Genomic DNA, 25,906 nt, shown 5'->3' on the forward strand with positions numbered 1-25,906 from the left:
TCCAGGTCCATCCATTTGCCTAGGAATTTCATAAATTCATTCTTTTTAATAGCTGAGTAGTACTCCATTGTGTAAATGTACCACATTTTCTGTATAACGGTTCAAAATTCCTATACAAAATAGAAACCTAATATAAAAATTCATGCAAATTCAGATTTCTCTTTGAGTAACTCCATACATAAATGAATAACCTTACAACTGTCCTTTGAAGTAAATGTCTCCTGCTGTGAGGTAACTTAAATTCTTGAGAAACTTGAGAGCATTCTAAAGTAATCTGTCATCTTCAAGCCACCTCCTTTCTGATGTCTCCATCTCCTGGCACTGGATCAGTAAGTTGGAAAGTCAGTTTTCACCTTCATGTCTACATTGTTACCTCCCTTATGGAAATGAGTACAAATATTAGGGCCTCTGTAGATTCATTATACCAACCAACAGTTTTTTTAATCCAAGCACATGTCATGACTGTGATGTCTTTGAAATACAGAGAGAGAGAACAAATGATACTATTTCAATGGTTTAAAATATTTATTCAAATGTATTTACTGCTCGTGTAAACTGGCAGGCTTAACCATGGGCTGAGGGAGTCAGGGTCTATAAAAGCCATACACATATTTCAGATATTTCTGTATTTGTGAAACTCAGGACATAGTCCCCATCATCTGCCTTACTTTCTTATTTAAGGGAAAAGAATCACCTTCTGCATTGAAGCACTTTTTATCTTGTTTACATCCCTCAGATGCCTGATCAAACTGTAGTTTTCTTGTTTGTGCAGTTTTCTCAGACACCACCAGTTTTGTAATTGTCCCCTTGTTGCAGACGTCTATATAGATGTTCCAGCCTTAGCATATTGCAGTCTCATCATCCTGGCTAATACATAAAAAGACATTTAAAAATCCTACCTATATTCGAGATGGGGGAAGAATACAGATTTCTGCATTTACCACTTTGCCTAAACTCTGAATTTGGGGGGTGGGGGGGATGGCAAGGTTTTTAAACCTTTACCACTATTTCAATCCTGTTCTCCAGCAGAATGTACCTGTTTGTTGAACTGAATTGTTAGAAATTGGAGAAGATTAAAATATATATTTGTATTAAAATATATATTTGTATTTACATGTGTGTCTGGATCTGCATCCTGCTTGGATTTGTCCTTTCTCATTGTCAGGGTAAAAACACTCATACTGACTGTGTTTTATTATAATTTCTCAAGAATATTTAGATGGAGAGCTTTTAAAACAGTGTTATCCCCAAATGGCTACTTCTTGAATCATAAATATGGATGCTTCTCAGTGGCAAATTAAAGTAATAAAAAAAAATCTCTAAGGAAACCCATCTACAAAGCCTTGCTACATATATGCTAAATATTTTGGAAATATACTCTGCATGGGGTCAGAAGAATGGTGAGCTCCACATTTAAGCTTGTCATTATAATTTAGCAGGTAGAAACTTGACAGTGACAGTGAGTCCCAGTAAATAAGACTCACTGGCTCACCTAACACACGGACTCCAGATGCAAATGATGAATTGTATGTATGGAAATAGCAATTTGGGGAGCCAATGAAATATTTAAGGTGTTGATTGCTTTGTGAAAAAAAATTCAAATTAATATTTAAAGAGTTGTATACCACATGCCTACTTCAGCATTCTGTATGTCTTCTAACTCTAACCTTTGTGAACATGTCATTATTTCATGATAATATTTCATAAATATTTATATATGTTCAAAAAGCCTTCTTTTTAATCTCAGCCTTTAAATAAAACACTGAGAGCTTTTTTTTAAAAGATCAGACTATGACAGATGGGAAAACAGAAACCGTTATACTGGCATCACTCTGAAAGGCGGTGTCGGCAGTACTGGTTTGATTTGCCACTATTGCTGCCCCACCACCATCCTGCCGATGCCAAGAATAATGGCAGTGTGTATGGACTTTCCAACTGGCCAGCTCTCCTTACCTATCTCTGATTCTCATAGCAAGCATCACAATGATGAAACTTTTTATATGAACACTTTGGAATAAACTTCCTTAGGAAAAATTCAGTAGTAGCCAGGTATGGTGGTATGTAACTAGAATCCTCGTAGTCATGGAGCTGAGGCAGGAGGATCACAAACTCGAGGCCATCTGGGCAACTTGAAAAAAAAAACCCTATTTAAAAATAACAAAACTCAGTGGTATAGTTCTAGGACTTGAGGCTTTAGGTTTAACCACCTGTTACATACACACCCGCATGCACATGCACGCATGCTGCACCCGTGCACACAAATCAGTAGCAAGGTATCTGAGAAAATGCTCACCACTGAGCTTATATGTGATGACAGAAATCAAAATATGAATGCTGAACTTTATCAGTGTGGCTTAATAAATATGGTCACTTCACATACTACATAGTTTTAGTTTTAAAATATAACCAAAAAGTATATACATTAAAATTTTTTTACATTATTCCATTTGATGAAAACAATATTGTATTTTTACTATTCCACAGTTATGAAAACATTTCTGTATATTTGGGGAAAATGTTGCTTACATTGTAACATGAGGTTATTCTGATGGCACATCACAACAGAAATGACTTTCAATTCCTTTAGATTTTTGGTGACAGTAGTACCATATATATGTGTGAAATAGTTGAAAACAAAACATTTGTCCAATGAATGTACTATATAAAACAATATCTTAATGGAAAGAAGACCTTTTATCCACCTATCATCTGCCCCGCTCAAAAAAGAAAAAAAAAAAAAAAGTTGTCAGGCAGAGCAGAGGTAGGGGTTGCTTTTAGATTTAGATTTACCTTTCCTATCTTGCCTTCCCTATATGCACGGGGATCAGCAGAGTTGATTTTAAAGACAATTATACCCCAGGTGGTTCTCTTAGAGATGAATTTTCAGCTGGTCTGCGTTAGGGCCCAGATACTAGCTTTAGTTTTGTTGTTTTGTATTTTTATTTCATTTCCCTAGGTAATTCTGTTGTGTAGCCTGGGTTGAGAACCACTAATAATTATTATAATAGTAATTATACATCAACTAAAATGTTTTAAATATAAAGTTATCTTAAGTTTAACATTTATTATGGGTTTTAAGAATATGGGTGCTATTTTGGAAGGATATTAGTCTAATGTCAGGGCATTTAAGTGCAGCGTCTTTTTATACTATCAGAACAACAGATTGTTAATTATTATCTTTTTCACTGTCAAGAATAGCGATAATGTGTTGGTGAGAGATATGCACTATTATACAGCTTAAAGGAATTTAAACTTGGTGTGTATTCCTCTATTTCGTTTGAGCACAGTTTGGCAATACATGTGGAAAGCTTTGTGACTCTGGGATTCCATGTCCAAGAATTTATCCTTAGATGATACTTGAGTGGCCCAGTGTGGTGGCTTACACCCTAGTACCAGCATTTGGGAGACAAAGACCATGAGTTCCAAGCCAGTTTGTTCTGCATAAAGAGTCCCAGGTCAGCCAGGGCTACACAGTGATACCCTGTCTTTAAAAAACAAAAAAAGTGGGTAATTAAAAAGATACATTAATAAGAATATTTACTGAAGTGTCACCAACAATTATTTTCAAAGTGTTGCAAAAAAACAATCATTGTCTTAGGGTGGTTAGGTTACCAAGTCGTAATACGTGAAACTACTAAAATGATTCAGTATATATAAATTCACAGGGAAAAGTGCTCACAGTAAATTGATAAATGAAAAGCTACAAAATTATAGCATAATTGTTTTGTTTCCAAAATGCATGGTTGTGTGTGTGTGTGTGTGTGTGTGAGAGAGAGAGAGAGAGAGAGAGAGAGAGAGAGAGAGAGGCTGACTGAGGCTGACTGACTGTACCTGAATTCATATATACATACTGGTGTAGAAGACCAGAAAGCTATATAATAAAATGTTATTTGATATTTTCTATTAACTGGGTACCTTTTATTAGCTGATTTATGTTTTCATGTATATTATAGTTTTAAGAAAATGTGTTTTGTTCATTAAGAGAAACTACTAATCTTATAAATAAGACAAACAGGTATACCAAAAGGTATAATTTGGGGGAAAGAAATGAAGCTTTTCTTTTTTTTTTAACATACCAAACTGAGTGGATTAACTCTACCACCCTTGCCCATCTTCACTTTGTGGAGCTATGCACAGAAACCTCTTTGCTATTCAGCAAATGTTGTCAGACACTAGTTTTCAAATTTAAGTTCCATTACCAGATGTCAAATCATCTGTGTTACAATTAATCTCTTTACAGTCAAGTAAGTAGAACAACCTGAAATGTATCTCTGGAAGCTTTATGGGTAATGTTGCTAACTGTCCATAACTAATAACTGTTTCTGTTTTCTCATTGTAGGTGGTTCAAGCCTGCCGTCCTCCATAGCTATAGCTGGCAGCAACCACCCTGCCATCACAAAGACAACATCTGTTCTCCAAGATGGTGTCATAGTCACCACCGCAGCTGGAAACCCACTGCAGAGTCAGCTGCCCATTGGGAGTGACTTTCCTTTTGTTGGCCAAGAGCATGCCCTTCATTTTCCATCCAACAGCACTTCAAACAACCATCTTCCACACCCCTTGAACCCCAGCCTCCTCAGTTCTCTACCTATCTCTTTGCCAGTGAATCAACAGCATCTCCTAAACCAGAATCTATTAAATATCCTCCAGCCTTCAGCAGGAGAAGGCAAGTCTGAGATCAACCTCCACCCTTTAGGTTTTCTCAACCCGAATGTAAACGCTGCTTTAGCTTTTCTCTCCGGTGATGTGGATGGGCAGGTATTACAGCCTGTTCACTTTCAGCTCTTAGCAGCCCTGCTTCAGAACCAAGCCCAAGCAGCTGCCATGCTTCCCCTGCCGTCTTTCAATCTGACCATCTCAGATCTTTTGCAACAGCAAAATACCCCTTTACCCTTATTAACACAGATGACAGCCCCACCAGACCGTTTGCCAAGCAATCAGTCAGACAACAGCCGAGCTGATACCCTTTTAGGCAGCCCCCTGGGAAACCCTTTAGCAGGCAGTGACACTACTTTTAACCCCCTGCTCCTCCCAGCTGTCACTGGGGCCTCAGGATTAATGGCCTTGAATCCCCAGCTGTTGGGAGGTGTCCTGAACTCGGCATCGGCCAACACCGCTATTCATCCAGAGGTTTCCATAGCAACCTCCTCCCAGGCAACCACTACCACAACCACTACATCATCAGCAGTGGCAGCACTGACTGTCTCAACACTTGGTGGGACAGCAGTGGTGTCAATGGCAGAAACATTGCTGAATATATCTAATAATGCTGGGAATCCACCTGGTCCAGCTAAACTCAACAGTAACTCTGTGGTGCCACAGCTACTTAACCCTCTACTGGGGACAGGTCTGCTTGGTAAGTTCAATTTTTTCACAAATTTTTTTTTAAGAAACGTTTTTCTAATTCTCTATTCTCCTTTTTAAAACTACATTTTGTCACACTATTTTTTTTAAAATGTCTTCATTATGTCACAGTTTATTTAAGTAATTAAATATAACAACACCCACACAAAACTATAGCTAAACAAACATCAAAAATGGCTTTTTCCTTTTCTGATTCTAGCATTACTAAATACCATTGTAATCTGCTTCCTCTTATCTTCTAACTCTGATGCCACCTGAACCTAACCTACCTACCAGTCCCTTCAGCCAAGTACAGTCTGCATCCTGTAAAGAGCCTTCATTTCTACTTTAGTTGGTGTGGCATCACAGGGTTGGTATGAGCAGCTGCACTAGGGTGGGGACAATTGGAGGAAGTACTTCCAGGTGAACCCTGAGAAGCAAAACTAAAAAGGCCAGAAATCAAAATACCCCAAGCTGGGGTTTCCCCCAAGACAAAGGAAAATGTCCCTCTAAATAATACTAGGTTTCCTCAGAATTATCATTTTTATAATAATGGATTTGTCCATAAATACAGTCCTCTGTATAGGTCAGCTTATCAGGAAAAAGTTGAAAATAATGTCAAGTACTTATAATGGTGGGTGCAGGTAACACCAGGGAGAAGGATAGATAGGAAGTGCCCGCGAAACCCAGAAATAGAAGCAAGAGTACATGGTGTTGTCAAGAGCATCTTGATGCGCTGCAGAGCTAATTATGTGCATTACTTTATGGAAACTTTTATAATTATACTGCAGTGCTATTAGTTTTGTCTAGACCTAAAATATAGTTAGCCAAAAAAAAAATCATAATAAACATACAGGCTCAGGTTACAAAATTGTTCCCAAAAGAATTTAAACAACTTAAGACAATTCTAAATTTTAACTATGTATCAGTTACTAATGCTATCCATTGACATCATTGATTTAAAACTCTTCATAACAGCTGTAGCAGTGAATTCTTTTGTATTGTTGGGTTTACAGTTTTAATTTTAGCTGACTAACATTTAACTGAGCAACAAAATGAGTATTTCAAAAATAAGCATTTAATTTAATTGGTGGCATTTATTGATGATTATGACTTAAAGCTGATTGTTTTTTTTATAAATGAGACTATATCATACCCACTCTTTATCATCATCTGCTCAACTATTTACTGCTAAGTAATTGCTAAGGAAAATTTTCAACCTTTAATTGTAGGTGTTCTAATAAAAATAAACATAGGGACACTTAACTCTGAAGTTTAACATTAATGACTAAGCAATTTTTATGTAGTATAAAATAAAAGGCTGACCTTACAGATAAAACTAAATGCTAAAGCTATTCTTTACTTACAACTAAGTAAGGCTGATAAAAAAAAAAAAAGACCAATTTTCCCATGAAGCTGAGCTTTCAGTTTTTGTTTCAGAAATTATCAGGTGCAAAGACAACCATAAGTTAGTTCTCTGAAGAAGCACGTTTACTTATATTTTATGTTTTTCAAAACTGTAGGTGATATACCATCCATAAACAATTCATTGAATAACCATCAACTGACTCATCTACAGTCGCTGCTAAACAGCAATCAGATGTTTCCTCCAAATCAGCAGCCGCAGCAACACCTTCTCCAGGGACACCAGAATCTCCAGGCCTTCCAAGGACAACCCACAGTCCCTTGCCCAGCTAACAATAACCCCATGGCTTGTCTGTTTCAGAACTTCCAGGTACTTTCCTTCCACACATGACTTTAGCTGGAAACAATGTCTGGTTCTATTGAAATAGAGAAGGAATGAAAAAGTACCCTTTAGAGCCTATTGACAGTTATTTCTTAATATTGACTATTGTTAAACATTCCAGTCCTTTCTGAAAAAATAATTTTATTTTGTATAAGGCAGTAGTCTTTTTGGAATTGTGAGTGAAAACTAATAGTGTTACCCTCTTATGCCCTTTTGTGCCTTGTGTACACATTACTCTCATAATTAATATACACTTTCTTCCATGTTAGCTTCCACTACCCTCTCCTCCTGATTTAGGCCACATGGTCAACTACTTCTACAAAGGTGACTAATATGCTAAAGATTATATAGAAAGAGTTATGTTATATGAGTGTAAAAAAGAAATATACAATATTTTTTTAAAGATGTAACACTTTAAAAAAACAAACAAAAGGGGGGCTCACTATGTAGTCCAAGTCTTGAATTTGCACCCTCTTCCTCAGACTCCCTTATGCTGGACTTACAGACATGCACCACCACAGACTATAAATAATAAAACAGAGGAAGCTAGTTAAGCAAGATATAAAACCATTAGGTTAAAAGAAAAATATGTAACTAATACAAAAATATTAATTTCTATATGATCAAAGTTATAGAAGTATCAAATGTCAGGAAATATATACATAATGCATGCCATATATGGACACCCTTCATATTAATGTACTTCCTATAAATCAAGAAGGAAAGGATACTTGACTAGAAAATAATGAATAATTATAAACAGAGAGTTCACAGGAAATGAAATATTAATTATTAATATACCATGAAAAGAATAACCAATATGTCCATTACTGTGTATTCCCCATTGATGGCATGCACTGCTGGTAAAGGTATAAAGGAGTCAGCACTTTGATTTTATTGTTGCTCCATATGGATTCTGGTTAAGCTTTATTAGCTTTTTTGTTCTTTTTGATAGAGTTCAAACCTAAGTGAGGCCGTGTACAAGCTGTGGAAATGCTCTACCACTGAGCTATATATCCAGCCTCGCTCATTTCTTTTGGAAGATAATTTGGTAGTTTATCAAGTTCTTAAGCATATTTGTATATATGTGTATATGTGTGTCTAAACACATATCTGTTCTCTAGCCCAGACATTTAATTCACATATGTTTGACTTACGAGACATCTTCACATGTGAATAGAAGAGCACATAGCAGAGCATTCATTACAACATGAGTCAGAAATTAAGAGGCTCTAAGGTATTGATGAATCAGAAAATAATTTTATTACATTATATCCATCTATCTATAAGCTTAAAAGATTAGGTAGTCTTATTCGCTCAAATATGCTGAGACCTCCAAGACTACGAAATCCTAACACCATAGTATTAGCAGAAGAGTGGTGCAGTATATTTCCTCATACCGTGAAAGGAAAGGGAGGGAGGGATGGAGAAGAGAAACTAGATATTGCTACATGCTTTAATAGTTTAAGGGTCTGCCAGGGTGCTCTACAGCCCTTCTTTCTTTCTTCTGAGAAAGGAAGTAAGATAGAGTAAGACAGAGAAGTGTTGGTTTAGTAAAGAATGGTGATGAACACATCTTTCACCTAGAATGAAATATCCACACATATGTAATAAATTAATTCATAATGGAAGATGTGCATACCTACAGCATCCAGAAAGCAAGCTAAAGCCTGCAGCCAGCTCGCTGTGCTGTTAGGACATGAGAGTAACTCCAGGAGAATACAGTTTGGGGAAGTGGTAGAAGCAGGGTCATATTGCAATGGTCAGAATGACAAATGGAACATTGAGACTTGTAAAATGAGGTATTGCTTCAAAAACCAAACTGACACTGTGAAGAGCAGGAGGCCTGGGTTAATGCTCCAGAGGGTACACTGGGTTGAGCAGTGACCTTCTAGGTAGGGAGGCATGAACATATCATATGCTAAACATAAAGAGCCAAAAAAGTACATGAATGTAAATATGAAGAAAGGGAAGTACAGAGCTTTCTTCCATAGAGCAGATGGAAAACTGGACAAAATGTAAGCAAAGCATAACTTATGAGAAATATAAGCTATTAAGGATCAAGAACTGGGCTGGTGAGATGGCTCAGTGGGTAAGAGCACCCGACTGCTCTTCCGAAGGTCCAGAGTTCAAATCCCAGCAACCACATGGTGGCTCACAACCATCTGTAATGAGATCTGGCGCNCTCTTCTGGAGTGTCTGAAGACAGCTACAGTGTACTTACATATAATAAATAAATAAATCTTTAAAAAAAAAAAAAGGATCAAGAACTGCCGGAGTGTGACAGATCTTACCACGAGCTTCATTTTCTCTGGTAAGTAGGGCTATCTACCAAGAATAGGGTAGGAAATGATATGGCAATCATCTTGAAGAAGTACAGAAAGAGTGTTGTGGGGAAAATGATTCCTGACTGGAAGGCCACAGGACTGAAGGAGCAGCAACAGGCCAGGTTGGAAAACATAAATATCTATTCATAAAATACTTTACCTTCCTGTGGATGTAGACAAAACCAGAATTTAAAATGATCTAAGGTTTAGATTTTATTTGGCAAGTCCAGACAAGGGGAGGGGTAGTAGCAAAAGAGTGGGTGATGTGCCATTTGATCCTAGGTGCTGGTTTAGTAAGAAAGTAAGTAGAGACCAGAGGGGAGTGGTCTATTGGCCAGAGATGAGTAGAAATTAAGATTGATAACTAATGATTATATTAGACCTAAAATCTGTCACAGTATTTCTTATACAGTGTTTGCAAAATTAGAGAAGCCACAAAATTTTTTTCCAAACTTCATTAATGCTTCCTATATAGACATCCCTTCCCCTTGCCTTTTCCTAACTGATAGTCACTCTATAGACAACCATTGTCCTTTCTGGCAGCATGAGGATGCATCTCGGGAAATGGTCTGATAAGAACGAAGAGTAGGAATTAATACCCAGTCTAAAGACTTCAACAAATATCCTGTCTGGTTAGTGAGATGACTAAGAGGGTGTCTTAGTTAGGGTTTTACTGCTATGAAACAGATACCATGACCAAGGCAACTCCATAAGGACAACATTTAATTGGGGCTGGCTTACAGGTTCAGAGGTTCAGTCCATTATCTTCACTGGAGGAACATGGCAGCATCCAGGCAAGCATGGTGCAGGAGATGCAGAGAGTTCTACATCTTCATCTGAAGGCTGCTAGCAGAGTACTTGCTTCCAGGCAGCTAGGATGAGGGTCTTAAAGCCCACACCCACAGTGACATACCTACTCCAACAAGGCCACACCTGCTCCGACAGGGCCACACCTTCTAATAGTGCCACTTCCTGGGCTAAGCATGTACAAACCATAACAGGATAAAGGCTCTTTTCTCACAAGCCTGGCAACCTGAATTCAACCCCCAGGTCACATAAAGGTGAGAAGAAAAAAATAGCTCCAGAAAATTGTCCTCTGATCTCCACACATGCACCATGACATGTGTGCCCACACACATTGTATACACAAAATAAATATAAATAAAAGTTAGCATGTGTAATGTCATATCAAAGTAATTCATTGTTAGAAAAGGAATTTACTTTATCTTATCTTTATTTAACTTAGTTAAATTAGTTATCAATCTTAAGTTTCAAGTGCCTGTAAGACCATTGAGCAAACACATGGAAACACCTTGTGTCCAACTACCTCAAGTTTAATTTTTCTAGAAAACATTTGGCAATGATAAGTTTAAAAGATCTGTTGAACTACTTCAACTAAAAAAAAATTTACCCAAATATAAAAATACAGTCAATGTGTGAGGTTTTCTATACAGAATGATTTTTTTCCTTTCATTTTTATTCTTGTTCTTTGTACTTCCTTGTTTATCTTTTGGTGAATCTTTAAATTATAATATTTTTAAGGTCTTTACATTTTTCTCTTCTCTCTCTCTCTCGTTCTCTCTCTCTCTCTCTCTCTCTCTCTCTCTCTCTCTCTCTCTCTCNTCTCTCTCTCTCTCTCTCTCTCTCTCTCTCTCTCTCTCTCTCTCTCTCTCTCTCTCTCTCTTTCCCTCTCTCTCCTTTGCTCTCTCTCCCTCTATTTACCTCCCTCTCTCCCTCCCTCTCTCTTTCCTTCCTCTACTTATTTAAGGTGAGGATGCAAGGAGATGCAGCTCTTCTAAATAAAAGAATAAGCACTCAGCCTGGGCTCACAGCACTTCCTGAGAACCCAAACCTTGCACTTCCACATTTCCAAGATACACCTTGTGAGCTGCAGCCAAGGATTGACCCGTCTCTTGGTCAGCCTATGAAGGACGGCCTTGTTATGGGTGGCCAAGGAGATGCCTCCGTAGATGCCATTTACAAAGCAGTTGTGGATGCAGCCAGCAAAGGAATGCAGGTTGTCATCACCACTGCTGTCAACAGCACGACTCAAATCAGCCCTATCCCAGCCCTGAGCGCCATGAGTGCCTTCACTGCCTCCATTGGTGACCCATTAAATCTGTCCAGTGCTGTGAGCGCTGTCATCCACGGGCGGAACATGGGAGGAGTGGATCATGATGGCAGGCTGAGGAATGCAAGAGGGGCACGGCTACCCAAGAACATAGACCATGGGAAGAACTCCAGCGAAGGAGACGGGTTTGAGTGTTTCAAGTCAGCGAGCTGCCACACATCCAGAAAACAGTGGGATGGGGAGCAAAGTCCCAGAGGGGAGCGCAACAGGTGGAAGTATGAAGAGTTTTTAGATCATCCAGGCCATATCCACAGTAGTCCTTGCCATGAAAGGCCCAACAATGTCTCTACACTGCCATTTCTAGCTGGGGAACAGCACCCGATACTGTTACCACCAAGAAACTGTCAAAGTGATAAGATTCTGGAGGAAAATTTCAGGTATAATAATTACAAAAGAACTATGATGAGTTTTAAAGAGAGACTAGAGAGTACTGTGGAGAGATGTACACACATTAATGGAAACAGACCTCGTCAGAGTCGGGGCTTTGGAGAGCTGCTAGGCACTGCAAAACAAGACCTAGTCCTAGAGGGGCAGTCTCCGGGTTCTTCAAATAGTTTGGAAAGTTCTCTGGTCAAAGACTACATCCATTACAATGGAGACTTTAATGCCAAAAGCATTAATGGGTGTGTGCCTAGTCCCTCAGATGCTAAAAGCATTAGTAGTGAAGACGACCTACGGAATCCAGACTCCCCCTCCTCACATGAGTTGATACACTATAGACCAAGGACGTTCAACGTTGGCGACTTGGTCTGGGGCCAAATCAAAGGACTGACTTCCTGGCCTGGAAAATTCATAAGAGAAGACGACGTTCACAATTCATGCCAACAAAGCCCCGAGGAAGGGAAGGTATACCAATCTTTATCCATTGTCAAATACTAACCTCTGTTCAAATATCAATTGTTCTTTTTTGTTATCATCACTTTGGATTCTTTGGATTTGATTTTAAGATTCTTCATGACTCATTGAGGTCTCACAAGCTTCTGGAACATAAAATGAAGAGGGGATGGTTATAGTCACCAAAGTGTCATATTGCCAAGGGGTGAGTTATGAAAAACTTATAGACCCACTAGGCTCAGGGTGCCCCTAACACGAAACCAAATGTCTAGAATTCTGTCAACTCTGCCTGCCTTCTCTGTATTTATGTAGCCATTTACTCCATAAATAGAGGAAGACAAGTGTCAGTGAGTGGGAGAAACATGGCAGAGGAAGGGTTGCTCCCAGGTAGCAAGGTCTGCCAACAGACAGCTCTCCTGTACCAGTTTACATGTGACATCCAGAGGAAGGGCATTGGTAAAATCTGGGTGGAGCTACAGCCATTACAGAAAGCAGCCAGTTACACCTGAATTATTTTCAGAGGAAGTTCTGGGTCTTTATAACATGTGGAAATGTTTATATCAATAGTCTGTGTCTACTTAACACAGTCTGACCATATAAATTAAATGAAAATGTCTCCATGAACTACCATCTGAGATAGAAGAAATAAATAGGGGTTTCTGACCTCCCTTACAATTGGTAAAATTGGCTGCAAGAAGCATGCAGAAGGTTTAACTTAAATAGAAACATTTTTTACTGGATAAGAAGGAGAAAATCATGCCCAATTCCCTCATATAAAGAAACAGAATTTCTCATCTTCTTAGCTAATAAGAATCTCTCTTACAGGTATACACTGTTCTCATAAAGAGGGCGTTGTGCAAAGCAATTCAGCTCTGCTCAGACTTAAGCTGGCACTTAGATTTAATGGCAGGAAACTAGGAACATTTTTGCCAGCACAATAAAAGGACTGTCTTTCATCATGAGGCCAGGAGGTCTTCAAACCCTTGCTTATAATACCTAGTATATACTTGTCATGATACACTTTGAGCCTGGTGTTTCTACTTTTGATAAGAAAATGAATTCCATACTGCAGTTCACAAAACATTTTATTCTTAATACTCTCTGAGGCCAGCCAAGCATCTGTTAAGTTGATAAACCTAAATATTTTTGACAGTTTATTCAAAAGATAATTAGAAACAGCAAAGTTGGGCTGCTTATAAATGAAACTGCTACAAATCCAAGAGCGACTCGCTAAACTGCTTTACAATTTCTGTGCAAATGAACCAAAGCTGTTCAGGTACCATTTTATAAAAATATACAACTAAAGAAAGATTATGACCCTCCTCCAAACGTTGTTCTTGCCTGAGTCTGCTTCTAGATGCCATTGTGTACCCTCACATGATAAAAGCATGTGTTGTTTGTTTGTTTAAGTCTGTATGGTATGCATACGTTTTTGCATTATGTAGGCACATATGTATGGGTACATATACACATATATATGTGTGCCTGTGGAGATCCTAGAGGTCCCTGGTGGTTGCCAAGTGTCTTCCTCAGTCTCTGGGTCCTTCACTACCCCTAGCTTCTTTGTTTCAACTAGTCTGGCACAGCCCTTTTTCCCTGTGGGCCACCACACCTGCCTGGCTTTTATATGTAGATGTAAACTCAAGCATTTCACCTGCTAAGTCACTTCATGCCCTCCTGATCTCTAGATGACTTTAAAAACCATTTTGTTGCTACATTTAAAACAACAATTTATTTTCATTTTAAAAACCAGATTCTTCCTACAGTAGAACATGAAATCTTGGAGGGGGGAATTATTTTTTCCCTTCATTGACATTAGAATATTGATTTCTCAAGTTAAAACTTTGTTATCAAGACACATGAAAAGTATTTTTAGTAATTCAAAATATATAAATTAAAGCATACATTATGTGAAAACTAAAATATCTATTGAAATATTGATGATAATACATAAAATATTTGCCTATCACTAAAAAGCAAGTTACAGCACTAACAAAATGGAGTAGCAGGGAAAGAAAGGTGTTGACTGCCAAGCATGACCACCTGAACTAGATTCCTAGGAGCCACATGCTGAGAGGAGGGAACTGAACTCTCCAAGTGATCTCCTGACCTTTACACACACACACTCATACAGAGACACGTCATAAGTAACTTTGAAAGCAAGGCACAACAGCAGTGAAAGCTCTAGGCTACTTAGCATTTTTTTAAACATCGTTTTTGCAAGACCCATATCACTTTTGTTTGTAAAAAAGCAACGTACTTATTTTGCTGCACTTATTTTTATGTGTATTTCACAAAACCGAGAAAAGGCTTCCTCATCTTATTGAATAATGCTCACTTTTCTCATTTTTGTGAGACCCAAGAAGACTCAAAGAAGACAGTCAGAATTCAAGCCTTTGTGTGGTGTATTAATGACCCCTATCATTATGGAAAGATTAAAATATATTCAGGACCTTAGTACAGCAAAGTATGATCTGTTATTCGAAAAAGATACCTAATAGGACAGTTTTTAAATTTGTCCTTTGATCAAAGTGAACTAATTATGATAATGAGTTTTATTTACATAGGATCCCTCGCAATATGGGATAAAGCCTTGAATGCTAAGAAGCAGGCTTCTGTTTTTAAAAAGTAAAAACTATACACTTCCTTCTGTGTAGTGATGGGTGGTCAACACTTTATATAAGCCTAGGTTTATTACAGTAAACCTTATTAGTTCCTCTGAGCCGCTGCAAGGCCATTTCTCCTGGTGTTTACCTCGATAGTAAGCCAAACAGCTGTCTTACATGTTGTCATGTTAAGCCTTCCTAGCCTTTGTCTTTGATGCTATTTGTATGTTCAACAAAGTAAATTAATCCAAGATCCTGTCAGATCCTACCAGATAAAACCTGTTAACTCATTTGTAAAATAGATTTGTTATCCCACCAACCCCATCCCACATTTTTTTTCTTTTACACTCTTTGTTCTTAGCAGCCACTAGCAATTCTTTCTAGAATCATGCAAGTTAGGAAAATAAATAATAGCAGGATCACAGACTACTATTTAAAACCAAACTGTTTGCCTCTTTTGTCTCCCAGTTATACAGAGCAGTCTTCAGTATAGATTAGAACTCTGGTATTGTTCAATGGCTGACTTTAGTAGAGTGCAATCATTCTAGGGAATAAAATTTGCTTAGTTTATTCTATTAGAAAGGCATTTTAATGTTTGGTACTGGGTAGCAGGTAGCAGAAGACTGATAATGCATAAGATAGACCTAGTTTCTGAGACAGTTTGTTAAGATACAATGTTGCTGCATCTTAAAGAGACCATGAGAAACAGTGTTGCAGAAGGCGCTTTGGACATTCTGTTAGGAGCTTACTACCAGACAATTAAGTAGACCTGCGTGTGTGTATCATTCGCTAAGGGCTTGGTCTCCTCTAGTGGAAACAGTAGTTCCTACTCTTAATAGTGTTTCAAGAGTTGAATGAGATTTCTGTATGTTCTCAAAACAGAAGAAGCCCCAGTAAAAATTAGCCTGGTTCCCCTATTTAAGACAATTAGTTCATTTGAACTCCACCATTGTTGAATTGAGGTAGAAGATCTTTGTTGTTGTTGGCTTATTATCTGTATATAGAGATTTACTCACCAGGATGAAAATAAAAGAATCATATGGAATATACTAAGCAAGTAAAATAGTTTGTGATGGGTTTATGAATGTTATCACATAGCATACAAATTACATTTTCAATGTTAATTAGTAAATTAATCTCAAGAAGGGGGTCTGCCTAACAACATTTTAGAATTCTTTGTTAAGTGAAATTGACAGTCTGTAGTTTCTCAATTATTTTGAAAACTTACCAATTCAGACTTCCTTCCTCTATCTCCCAGCCCCCAGCCCTTGACAATATTAGCTAGTAGAGGTTTGTTTTTTTTTAAAGAATTATTTATTTAATGTATATGACTACACTGTAACTGTCTTTAGACACACCAGAAAAAGACATCATGGTTGTGAGCCACCATGTGGTTGCTGGGAACTCAGGACCTCTGAAGAGAAGTCAGTGCTCTTAACCTTTGAGCCATCTCTCCCTCCCCCCAGTAGAGGTTTTTAATAGTGTGTGAAAGAAGCCAAGTTGGCCGCTGCTGTGTGTGGCAACACAGGAAGATGTGTGTACCTTGTATTAACACTACTCAGAAAGCTCCAATTTTTTTTCTTTTGTTCACTTATAATGAACAGTATGTTCTGAGAGACAGAATTACACAAACACACACACACACACATACTCATGACCAGATAACAGATGCACCTTGAATCTTGGCATAGCATTAGAGAATTCTTGGAAACATACATGGCTAATCCAGTTATTACAGGTATCATCCACCATTGTGCTAAGATTGTGAGGGTATGTGGTTATCTTTGGGTAATTATTTCAATAATTTTTAAATAAAGTACACATTTTAATAATTTTACTTTTAAGAAGCACAAATAGTAATTTGACACGTTCATATGTATACAATGCATTTTAATTATTCTATTCCCCATCCCCTCTTATCTCCCTTGTTCCTCCCTCCCCACCAGCAACTTTCCTTAGATCTATAACTTTTGAGTTTGCTTTGAGATCTATTTAGTTTAACCAGGATCACCTGTGTGACCATTGTATTGAGACTGTCCACTGAAGCCTATTGGGTCCTCTGTGGGTTCACAGCCAAAAGCAAAGACTCCCCCTCTTTCTGAATCTATCCATAGCAAATAGTTCAGCAGTGATGGATTGGGCACCCCAGCGCCCACCCTACTACCCCCAGCTCCTCTTGCGACCCACTGTGACAGGCCTGTTGTGCACACCCAGTTCAGGCATTCACAATGATTGTGGGTTCATTATCACACTGGAATTTCTTTTGTCTTGCCCAGATGATATTATATTTACAATTGAGCACTCAAACTATCCCGTGTTCTCAACACCTTCTACACTCATGAGTGTCTGCATTCAAACAAGGTGATTCTCTGATTAAGGCTGCGCGTAGCATTTGTCTAGGAGTATAAACATAAATATTTAGAAGGCAGTTTAACACTACATCAGTTTAGCTAAACAGCAGTTTAGCTAGAGCCTTTGACTCACCCTCCCCAAACCCCATCCCATGTTTCTTTGTTTTGGTTTGGTTTTGGTTTTAGTTTTAGCCAAATTTATTGTACCAGGAACAAGTTCCCTCCTGTGGAGTGAGTGGCCTCAAATCCAATTAGGGACTGGTGGTTGATTACCTCTATAACTGTTGTGATACCATTTCAAAAGTGAGTACATCATATGTGGGAGGTTCACAGGTGGGTGTGATGGGCATAGCTGGGTCCTGAGGCAGATTTATTCCCATCTTCCCTAGGAACCACCATACTAGTTTCCATAGTGGCTGTACCAGTTTCCTTGCCAGCACGAGCTGTCACTTGTATTATTGATCTTAGCCTTTATGACAAGTGTAAGAAAGAATTGCAAAATAGTTTTGATTTGCATTTCCCTGATGGCTAAGGATGTTGAATGCTTCCGTGAGTGTTTCTTAGCCATTCAAGTTTGCTCTACTTAAGAATTCTGTTTAGATCTGTATCCCATTTTTAAATTGGGTTATTTATATTTTATACCAAGTTTCTTGAATTCTTTAAATTTTCTGGATATTAGCCCTTTATCCTATGTGGAGTTGGTTAAAGAGAAAAAAAAAATCTCTTCACATTCTGTAGGCTGCCACTTTGCCTTAACAATTGTGTCTTTTGCATGCAACGCTTTTTCTGTTTCATGAGGTCACATTTATTAATTGTTGATCTTAGAACCTGCATTAGCAGTGTTCTGTTCAGAAAGTTTTTTTTTTTTCTGTGCCAATGTGTTCAAGACTATTCCCCACTTTATCCTCTGTTTTTATCATTGTAGCTTTGTAGTATAACTTCAATCAGGAACGGTGAGACCTTCCGCAGTTCTTTTATTGTTCAGGATTGTTTTAGCAGTAGTGTGTTTTTTCTCTATTTCCATATGAAGCTGAGACTTGTCTGTGCAGAATTGTGTTGGAGTTTTGATAAGAATTGCCTTGAATCTGTAGATTTGCTTTTCATAGTATAGCCATCTTTACTATATTAATCCTACCAATCCATGAGCATGGGAGAGGGAGATCTTTCCATCTTTTCATATCTTTCATTTCTTTCTTCAAAGACTTGAAGTTTCTGTCATACAAGTCTTTCACTTTCTTGGTTAGAGTTACACAACTATATTTCATATTATTTGGGACTATTATGAAAGGTGTCATTTCCTTGATTTCTTTCTCAGTCCCTTTGTCATTTGTATTGTAGAAAGCTACTGATTTGGGGAGTTAATTTAATAATATCCTCTAATGAGATGATTATGTGGCTTTTTTCTTTCAATTTGTTTATATAGTGAATTGTATGTACTGATTTTCATATATTGAAGCATCCTTGCATCTCTGGGATGAAGCACACTTGATCACGGTGAACGACCTTTTGGATGTGCTGTTGCATTTGGTTTGTTAGTATTTTTTTGAGTATTTTTGTGTGTATATTCATAAGGGAAATTGATCTGTAATTTCCTTTCTTTGTTTTCTTTGTTGTCTTTGTTTGGGTATCAGGGTAACTGTAGCCTCATACAATGAATTGGCTAATGTTCCTTCTGTTCATATTTTATGGACTAATTTGAGGAGAATAATTTGAAAGTCTTGTAGAATTCTGTTCTAAAGCCACCTGGCCCTGAGCTTTCTCTTAGTTGGGAGACTTTTGATGACTGCTTTTATTTCACTAGGGGACATAGGTTATTTATTTGATCTTGATTTGACTTTGATAGATAGTACCTATCAAATTATAAATTTCTTTTAGACTTTCCAGTTTTGTGGAGTGCAGATTTTTAAAACATGACCTAATGATTCTTTGAATTTCCTTGGTGGCTGTTATTACATTTTCCTTTTCATCTCTGATTTTATTAATTTGGATATTCTCTCTCTCTCTCTCTCTCTCTCTCTCTCTCTCTCTCTTAGTTAATTTGTATAAGAGTTTGCTGATCTTATGATTTTCTCAAAACATCAACTCTTTGCCTCATTGGCTCTTTGAATTGCTCTCTTTATTTCTATTTTATTGAATTCAGCCCTGAGTTTGGTTTTTTTCTTGCCACCTACTCCTTTTGAGTGTAATTTCTTCTTTTTAGTCTTTCAGGTGTGATATTGAGCTTCTTTTTTTTTTTTTTTTAAATGTAGGCACTTAGTGCTATGAACTTGCCTCTTAGAACTGCTTTTGTTGGGTCCCATAAGTTTGAGTATGGCCTGTACTCATTTTCATTGAATTCTAGAAAGTATTTCATTCTTTATTTCTGTCTTTATCCATTTATCATTCAGCAGAGAACTGTTCAGTTTCCATGAGTTTGTAAGCTTTCTGCCCTTTTGTTGTTGATATGCAGCTTAATCCAGGCATCTAGGATTGGAATGACTATAATAGTTCTGGGTGGTGATATCTAGTTTTGTCTCTTTTGGGTGAGTGCTTTGTTCCTTAGTTTCTCCTTCCTCCCTGGACTTTAGGAGACTGTTGTGGCTGCCTGAGGCTTAGACCTGGAGGAGCAGAAAGAGAGTGTGGATCCCCTGGCAGTCTACTTGTCTCCCTGCCAGGAGCTGCACTTGGTAGCAGGGGTGCCTGCTGGGGTTGAGGAGTGGGATAAAACTAGGAGTAGGGGGAGGGGAATAATTAGTAGTCCCTCTGTGGGGATCCACAGATGGGGGAGAGGTGCAGCTGGTGTTCTGTTAAGGAGTTTGGGATGAGACTGGGAGATTGGATTTGGAAGGGAGGAGGAAATGATGAAGGTGTTCAGTTGACTTACCTGGCCTGATAGGCAGGTATAGTCCCGGTGAATTTCTGCTGGTGTTGGAGTTTGAGACCGTGGGATAAATTGGGAGCAGGAAGGTTGGAGGAGAAGGGCTTTGTGATACATTGGGGGTGGGGTTAGAGAGTAAAGGGAGACCATACAGATTGTCTGCTGCAGAGCTGGGCATGAGTCTTGTCACGTTGAATCTCGAGGAACAAAAGGCCCAATTATTTTATCATTTCTCTTCATCTTTTCTTTTCTTTTTCTTCCTTTCTCTCTTTCTTTCTCTCTTTCTTTCTTTCTTTCTTTCTTTCTTTCTTTCTTTCTTTCTTTCTTTCTTCCTTTCTTTTTTTCTTTGTTTTTTATGATATTAAGATCTTATGTTATGTTTAATCAGTGGTTTTGCCTACATGTGTGTGTATTTGTACCACATGAGTATCTTCTGGTGCCTATGGAGGTCTAAACAAGGCATTGTATTCCCTGAAACTGGAGTTATAACTGGTTTTAAGCAACCACATGGGTGTTGCAAATTCAACCTGGGTCCTCTGCAAGTGCAGCAAATGCCCTTAACCACAAAGCCATCTCTCCAGCAGCAAGTTTTGCTGGATAAAGTAGATTTTCTTTAGTTTGGTAACTAGCTGGTCTGAATACAACTTTTTCAAATGTCTTCCATTTTGGTTGACTTTACCTCTGCCCCATCTTTTCCTGTATACCACCCACATAACCTTTCCGCTAACTTTCTATCCTTAGTATTCTCTCTTCTGTTTCCATATTCTTAGCTCTACCTTCACCCTCCCTTATACACGCCTCTCCCCATAGCTTCTTTCTAGCTTCCTGGCTTCTGCAGTCACTCCAAGTTAAACATGCAAATTTAGAGATTGGAAAACTAAGATCCACAAGTGAAGAAGAACACATGACATTTGTTTTCCTGGACTCACTTGACATAATTTTTTCAAGCTCTATCTATTTACTTTCAGGTTTCTTATGTTTATTTTTATTTGTGACTAAATAAAAATCCCATTGTGCATGTGTACCTCATTTTCAATATCCATTCCTTAGTTGATGGACATATATGCTGGTCTGATTTCCTAGTTATTTGTGAGTAGAGACTGAAAATGGATTGAATTTGCATTTCCTTTTTCTAATGATGTTGAACAATTGTTAACATATTTATTAACCATCCATATTTGTTTTGAAAAGTCTTTATTCCAATATATTAGTCCATTTTTAATTGGGTCACTTATTTTCTGTATGTTTTTGATTTTGTGCTTTAAAAATCTATATGTTATACTATTTTGGATAGATAGGTGTCATCTGCCACTTTTGATCATGCAAACTACTCTTAAAAGATTGCTACTCACTAATAATCAAAGCATAAAATTCTTATTTTGCATGAATAAATCTTTTCACTGTTTTCAATGTTATCTCTTTGTTCTTCATATTTCATTGGGGCTTTTGTGTATATTCTAAAACTTAAAAGAGACTTTTTAACAAAAGAGCTCAAAAAAAATGTTTCTTTTCCAAGAAACATTTATTGTAAGACAGATAGGGAGACACTTGTTAATTACCAGAAAAACTTCTACAGAAAGCATCAGTGTGTGGAAGTGCCCTTCTTAAATTCACACTTTGACTCTTTTTACGTGTATTTGCAGTGATAGTGATAAAGATGGCTCTCTGGTTGGTTGATTAAAGAGACCAACCCCCTCCTTGTTAAAACTGACTCATTTAGAGGCACCATGGTTTCTGTTTTTCAGTTCAGCATCATCACATACACAGATTTTTGAGAGTGTGGTACATAACCAAAAATGGCTGTGTCTATGTTCCAGGGATATAAACTTAAGTTGCACCAGGGAACCTAGTCTGGGTGATATACTCTCCTGCAATGTTTTAGCATTTTATTTAAAGAGTGTTCTTTGTGTACTTGATTACACATGGTAGCTAATCTGTAGTCTGTAGTACTGTGATCCTGTGTCCAACATGTTCCTCGTGCATTCACTTTTTCTTTATCTTTCTAACCACTTTTGGAAATGAGTATTTTTCTTCACGGTCACATTCTTTGGGCTACATTTTGACTAGTGTTAAGGTAACCAATGTTCTGCTGGTACCAGAATCTTCTTAGAAATGAAGCAGAATCATATTGGAAGTAATAAGAAAGATAAAATCCAGACCAAAAAAGTCAGGCCCTAATCCAAATTCGAAAGATAATAAGAATGAAGAACTAGATCAGTCCAAAGATATGAATATCAAGAAAAATATTAAACTGGTCAAAAAGCTAGGTACGGCTATAAACTTTAACTGTGGTAACCTTTTGTTCCCTTAAGCAAGATTAAACTAGAATCAGAGGTTTGTTCCCTCCACAAACTGATAACTGAGATTAATGTAGATGGCAGTCCCCAAGCTTTAGAGCAACATCTGTCTAGACAGCAGCAAATGAAATCTCAATTCTCAGGCGACTCTAACCCATGCTTCTGTGACACATTTTTTCCAGAAATTCAAGTTTGCCCCAAACGTTTTTTTTTTTGTTTGTTTGTTTTGTTTTGTTTTTCTATTCATATATGGTGGCATAATACGGTGCTTCATATCACATTGAAGGATTTACTATTTCTTAATAATTTTGTAACACTTAGCAATTCTGTAAAAAATTCTTAAGTATTCCAGTAGAATGGAAGTGGCTGCCAAAGTGCTGTTGAGAGTGTCCCTGGATAGGATGGTGGTGATGGGCTGGTTGGCACACTGAAAATGCCAGGATTTCTGAAGAAGTTTTTCATCTGCTCTACGCTGGGGAATTATTTTTATCCTTCTAATCATAAATAAATCAACTTTTAATACTAAAAAGTTATTACTTATCAACAAATTTCAGTTATCTCCAAAGTACTGAAATAGTATTCTTTTAAGTTAGTGGTATTTTTCAGTTAAAAGATGTTATTGTTAAATATTTACTGGTATCTTCAGTGTTTCTATTTAATAATTTTATAGTAGCTAATGGACACTTCGTATTTGTATATTAGTTCAGATCTGTGTTTCCCAGACTTTAACTAGCACTGCATATTGCCTGTACTGTTACTATTTAATATTTTTCTTTTTCATGTATTAATTTATTCTGTCAACAAATAATAGTTGTGGATTCATATACTAAACTTTAGGCCACCTCAAAAATTTAAATAACTTCATTATTCTTCAGATATACTATGTGAGTATTTTAAAATATAAATTGATGTAAATATATAACAAACTGTTGAAAGGTTTTTATAATGTTCTACTAAAAATAACATCACATACAATAGCATTTGGGGAAAGAATACTTTGGTGTTTGTAAAGTGACTTTATATCAATGTTCTTTTTAGATCTCAGTAACTGATCATGATGTACATCCTTACCCCCACTTTACAGGGGAGAGAACTGAAGCTCAGAGAAAAGGCATTGGTAAAGATGCGAGTCACAGGCTATTCAGTCAAATTCAAACCTTGGCCTTCTAACTCTACACACAGAATTCCTCATTAGCCCAGAATCCCAAGACATGCTAGAAATGAGATGGGATGCTTGAAGACAGATGTCTCATCTCAGTTATGAAATCTGTGATATGGATGATGCTCCATCATTTGTCCATAGACTAACGGAGAGAGAGAGAGACATACAAATTTAGAGGAGAGTTTGATAATCATGTCAGATTAGAAAAATAATAGGGGTAAATTCACCTTGAGACCTGGATTCTTGAACAGATGTACAGAAAAAGGCATGTGTTCCCTTCTTTGGAACAGTTCTTAAATCCTATTAGAAAGTGTTTGGTTACCCCCATAGCATTCATGCCACTGTTGCCATGGATATTCTCGACTCGCTCATCACATCTCACAGGATTCACAGCTAGGTAAGATTGTTGATGGCTTTCTCACCAGAAGTCTACACAGTACCTTCTGCTACAACAAAATTAGTCAAGGCAGGAAGCTTCCTGTTTAGCACCATCTTGATTTCTCCATGTCCTATGACCAAAATGTGGATCATCTTCAACAATCATTGAGTTATTGGTGGGCAACCAAGATCCTATACTGACTCCAGGGCACTCCTGACCAACAATTGGAAAAGAAGTATCCAATACTTGGCAAAGGCATTTTGTTGGGCAATCTATGGCTTCTGGAAAGAACATTTTCCCATTAGTGAATAATCACAATTAGATGCATTTCTATGAACTTATATGTGAAGTTTATAAAATAGTAGGTATTCATGTTTTTTTTTTTGAAACAAACTTCTTGTAGCATGTAGTTTTTTAAAAAAACTATCCATGCTAATCACAACTATGTACCACCATCGGCAGTCTCTCTCACCTCCATGGCCAGCCCCAAGCGACCAACCATCTTGCCCTGGTTCCTGTGGCCAGCCTGCTGCCAAGCTGTTCCAGTCAAAAGCCCACTCTCAAGCTAGCTCCTTGTCTCTGCTTGCTAAGCTGACCAAACCAGTCTTTCTTGAAATGCCTGAAGCTGTCATTCAGCTCCCCTTAGCTCCTTGAAATGAAAACACTAGAGACTTATAATATACAAGCCCAGTATATATAACAATAAATCTCCAACCCCAAAATGCCTGCCCAAAGAACACAAAACTCAATTGATATAAATACAAGCTGCACACCTAGATTGGGCAAATGTAGCCTATGCTACTCTATTGCCCATATATAAAATCTCTAGCGACTTGCGGCTCTTCCAGGCCACGTGGGTCAGCTCCATCTTCATCTCCTTCTCCCTTTGTCCTCCATTTCATCAGACCCTTCTCTTCTCCCCTTCTCTTCCTGTTCTGCTTGGAAGACTCTGCCTCCATATCTTCACCCAGTGATTGGCTTCCTGTTGACTTTATCAGCCAGTCAAATAGGGGAAATTCCCCTATACCTTAAAATTGTTTCTCTATCTCCCATCCCCTACTTTGTTTTATACTCCCATTCCTCTCTCTGTTTAAGCTTCCTTTTCAATCTCCCTCTTTATTCTTCATGTAACCTATGTTCTACTAGTCCTTATCCTTAAAGTCTTTCTTTCACCTTCCCATTACTTGTTCCTTTCTAGAATTCTAGATTCTGCTCCAACTTAAACACAAATCAAAAGATTCAAGGCTAAGGTCCATGTATGAATGAAAATATGCAACATTTGTCTTCCTGGTTCTAGGCTATCTCAATATAATATTTTCTTTTTCTTATTTTTAAATTTTTTATTAGATATTTTCTTTTATTACATTTCAAATGCTATCCTGAAAGTTCCCTATAACCTTCCCCACACCCTGCTCTCCTACCCACCCACTCCCACTTCTTGGCCCTGGCGTTCCCCTGTACTGAGGCATATAAAGATTGCAAGACCATGGGGCCTCTCTTCCCAATCATGGCCGACTAGGCCATCTTCTGCTACATATGCAGCTAGAGACACGAGCTCTGGGGGCACTGGTTAGTTCATATTGTTGTTCCACCTATAGGATTGCAGACCCCTTCAGCTCCTTGGGTACCTTCTCTAGCTCCTCCACTAGGGGCCCTGTGTTCCATTCAATAGCTGACTGTGAGCATCCACTTCTGTGTTTTCCAGGCACTGACATAGCCTCCCAAGAGACAGCTATATCAGGGTCCTTTCAGCAAAATCTTGCTGGCGTATGCAATAGTGTCTGCGTTAAGTGGCTGATTATGGGATGGATCCCCAGGTAGGGTAGTCTCTGGATGGTCCATCTTTTCTTCTTAGCTCCAAACTTTGTCTCT

General features: G+C 37.9%; 1 protein-coding gene across 6 annotated transcripts in view; it reads left to right on the forward strand.

The window, feature by feature from the left end:
- Positions 1-25,906, forward strand: part of Mbd5 (methyl-CpG binding domain protein 5) — a 358,857-nt gene that overhangs the window by 310,871 nt on the left and 22,080 nt on the right. For 5 of the 6 annotated variants that reach the window (XM_029474046.1, XM_021182635.2, XM_029474045.1 and 2 more), the window contains 3 exons: positions 4,340-5,356; positions 6,867-7,078; positions 11,186-12,394. In XM_029474046.1, the coding sequence (XP_029329906.1) occupies positions 4,340-5,356; positions 6,867-7,078; positions 11,186-12,394 (2,438 nt within the window). The remainder of the gene's footprint in view (positions 1-4,339; positions 5,357-6,866; positions 7,079-11,185; positions 12,395-25,906) is intronic. The other variant, XM_029474049.1, reaches the window with a different exon arrangement.

This window comes from Mus caroli, chromosome 2 (genome assembly GCF_900094665.2).
Source record: "Mus caroli chromosome 2, CAROLI_EIJ_v1.1, whole genome shotgun sequence".
NCBI lineage: Eukaryota > Metazoa > Chordata > Mammalia > Rodentia > Muridae > Mus > Mus caroli.